Source organism: Zingiber officinale, chromosome 4B, assembly GCF_018446385.1.
Source record: "Zingiber officinale cultivar Zhangliang chromosome 4B, Zo_v1.1, whole genome shotgun sequence".
NCBI lineage: Eukaryota > Viridiplantae > Streptophyta > Magnoliopsida > Zingiberales > Zingiberaceae > Zingiber > Zingiber officinale.
This window is the reverse complement of record NC_055993.1, coordinates 96263189-96266635: the sequence shown is the minus strand read 5'-3', so window position 1 is coordinate 96266635 and position 3447 is coordinate 96263189. Positions and strand designations below refer to the sequence as shown.

General features: G+C 34.8%; 1 protein-coding gene across 1 annotated transcript; it reads right to left on the bottom strand.

Moving 5' to 3' along the window:
- Window positions 1-1161: 1161 nt before the first annotated feature.
- LOC121977749 (transcription factor RAX2-like) lies at window positions 1162-2362 on the bottom strand. Its single transcript, XM_042530183.1, has 3 exons — window positions 2098-2362; window positions 1893-2022; window positions 1162-1802 (listed from the first exon to the last, which is right to left on the bottom strand). The coding sequence occupies exons 1-3, from the start codon at window positions 2231-2233 to the stop codon at window positions 1316-1318; spliced, it is 753 nt and encodes a 250-aa protein (XP_042386117.1). The 5' UTR covers window positions 2234-2362; the 3' UTR covers window positions 1162-1315.
- Window positions 2363-3447: the final 1085 nt, after the last annotated feature.

Sequence of the window (3447 nt, the reverse complement as noted above, 5' to 3'; positions counted from 1 at the left end):
AAACATATTAGTCAAAATAATGAAATACTTGTAAAGCAGAGTTAGCACATATAATAAAATTATGAATTAGATCCTATCTAACACGACTAGGATTTAGTATTGGTCTTAACTTAAATTTTTAAAATATATCTAAGTTGGATCAGTGCCTATAGTCTCATTGGACTCGTTCCTCACTGGATCTCTTTTCTTCATTTGCTTACCTAACTTATTATTTACAGAATCACTTGCACGACGGCGGCGGCGGCCGGCGACGAAGGTCTGCGACCGGTGGCGAGCGGCGGTTGACAACATACTAGGGGTATATTCGACATTTAAACTTTGGTGAAACAATGACCTCGTAATGTAATCGGATTACATAGCATTTGCTTTGTAATCCAGATTACAAATCTTCACTACCTTTTGTAATCCAGATTACATTACATTACAAGTTTTAAATCAAACCAAACAAAATAATTGACTTTGTAATGTAATCTGAATTACATTACAAGGTAGATTACAGGCTATCAAACGCAGCCTTGATGTATTCATATTTTTATTATTACTATGTATTGCTTGTTTGCTTCGTATTTCTAACTTTAATCTTGATGGACTATTCTCTTAGTTTGCTCTTTGAGTAAGCCATTTGAGAGGTGACTTTATGTCAATAAAACATTTGCACACTTGTAGAGTAAGTATATAATTATAATAAAATAAAAGGTTAAACCATATTTATCTGGTCTAATACAATATGAAATTACTAGAAAAAAACTAAATTCTGGAGTGATTTTGTAGCATTTAGATTGGGAAAATTACATTTTCAGTCCTGTAACTTGTATCTTTTTTAATTTTGGTATTGTTATGAGTTAATTTACGTTCTTAGTCCTATAACTTGTAATAATTTTCAATTTCAGTCCTTTTTTCCTCCAAAATTAAAAATTTTCAATGAAAAATATCTAGTTTGTGGTTATAATATAAAAAACACATGGGTCATAAAAAATCAAAATCCCCAAATTTAATTTATAACTCATCATTTTCTGTTGAAAAATTTCAATTTTAGAGGAAAAAGGATTAAAATTCAAAAATATTACAAGTTACAGGATTAAAAATATAAATTAATATATAACGGGACTAAAATTAAAAAAAATATATAAATTATAGGACTAAAAATGTAATTTTCTCGTTTTTAAATTTTACTGTTATATAGTGTGAAACTTTGTTGCAAAAGACAAAGTCAAACTTTTCTACAATTGACCACCGTTTGACTTAATCGTGTTAATCTCAAAAGACAAAAAAAGAATTGGTCGAACTTTATAAATGTTTGACTAGTAAACTATAATTAATTAGCAACAAATGCATGCGAAATAAGCGGAGCCACCTCCCGTGGCGTTGCCAGAAGCTCACTAATCCATCCCATGTCGAACTCCGTCAGCAGCATGTCATCTTCGCCGGCCGGCCAACTGAAGTACTCCATGGCGCCGCCGCCGCTGCTGCTGCTGTTCTCGTCGACGGTGACTACTGTCGAAGAAGCGGCCGAGCCTTCTTGCTCGTTGTTTTCCGACCTCACACCTCTCTGCTCCGCCATCAAGCTCGAGCTGGTGGATAACGGCGAGTGCAAGTGACGTCTATCCTTCCCTGACATCGCAATGATGGAATCCGTGCCGATGGAATTAACTTCGAAGTCGACGGCAGGAGGAGGAGGAGGAGGAGGAGGTGTTTGATTCGTCGTGTAAGTTGCCATCAGCTTCTTCTTCAGCTTGGTGTTCCAGTAATTCTTCACATCGTTGTCTGTTCTTCCACGGAGGTGAGAAGCGATGATTGACCACCTAATTTTATGATTTTAAAGGATTAGATACATATCTCATTTAGGGAAGAACGATTTCGATGGAGTTGAACAGATCATAAATTATATATACCTGCTGCCGAGTTGAATGTAAAGGCTGCAAATGATATCGTCTTCTTCGTCCGTGAAGCCACCGCGCTTGATGTCAGGCCTGAGGTAGTTAAGCCATCTCAAACGGCAGCTCTTCCCGCAACGATTGAGACCTGAAACAATAACGCCTATGAAATTAAAAACAAACTTGGGAAAATAATCAGTAAGACGAAATCAAAGTAACAAACCTGCTTTCCGGGGGAGAGAAATCCAGTTGCTACCGGTGCCCTGCGCCTCTATGTAACTCCGGAGTAGTTGGTCCTCCTCCGGCGACCACGGCCCTCTCTTTACGTTGGCCTTGTCGCAGCACGGCGCCCTCCCCATCAGTTTATCAGGTCAAAACCAATTAAAGACCGCACAGAAGAAGACCAGAAACCGAGGAACACAACAGAACAGAGCAGAGCAGATCAGATCAGATCAGATCAGATCAAAGAAAGCAGAGAGAAATAAAATTGGGTGGATGAGCCTGAGTTGCGGATGCCAAATGGCTCCACTGTATATGTTTATATACACGCAAACTGCGACTGCTTCGTGTCTTTTTCCGTTTACGCATTCTTTCCACTTGATATGATTATTATTTTTGTTATTGTTGTTGTTTTGAGTTTGATAATTCTATCAAGTTTGCATGAGAATGCTGCTGAATTATAACAAGTCCAACGTGGATGGCAAATGGCCCTTCGAATGCTTGGTCTTCACCAACTTGTTCATAGACAATTCATGATTCATGAACACACCCGCAGTTCTTTTGTTGTTACTGTATGTCTCAATGTGACTCGTCACACCTTACGTGTGGGCAGCCAGCTCTCTTTAGGCAAACATTCATCTTTACAGTAAGAAATACAGAGCAAATATGTAAATTAGTTTGACTAGTGGTTTTTTTTTTCAATTAAATACACTTACGCGGATGCTTCCTCTGAAGAGGTATTCAACTCTATTAGGGTTTTTTTTTTAAAAAAAAAATTAGAATGCGTTTTCCATAGATTATATTTAAGGATAAATCTCCTCCTTATATTTTTTTACCGTTAATATATGTCATCTTTTCAAATAGCATGTTACATTATCATTATATTAACATATCCTTTTTATTAACATGTACTCATGTTCATTTTAATATTAACATTGATTATTTGTGGGTCCTATTATCTATTTATTTATTTTTATTTTTTATATCCAATTTTTTTTAAAATTTTTTTATATAAAATCTTCACTAACCACGTTTAAAGAATTGAACGGATGTTATAACACTCATCCATATTAATTTATAACATTATTTATATTTTATAACACCTATATATTAAGTTCTAATTCATCCTTAATTTATTTCAAAAATTAATGATTAAAAAGCAGTGTATTTTTTTTTGTTAGGATGTCAAAAGAGTAATTCTTTTCTCTAAAATATCAAATGGACCACTCACATTAATTCTATCATAAATCAACTTTAAATCAATTGTTAGATATTTAGTTTTTTAAAATAATAATAATAATAATAATAAATTGATTGTTCAACCGGTTTGACATGTATACCCAAGTAATATTTT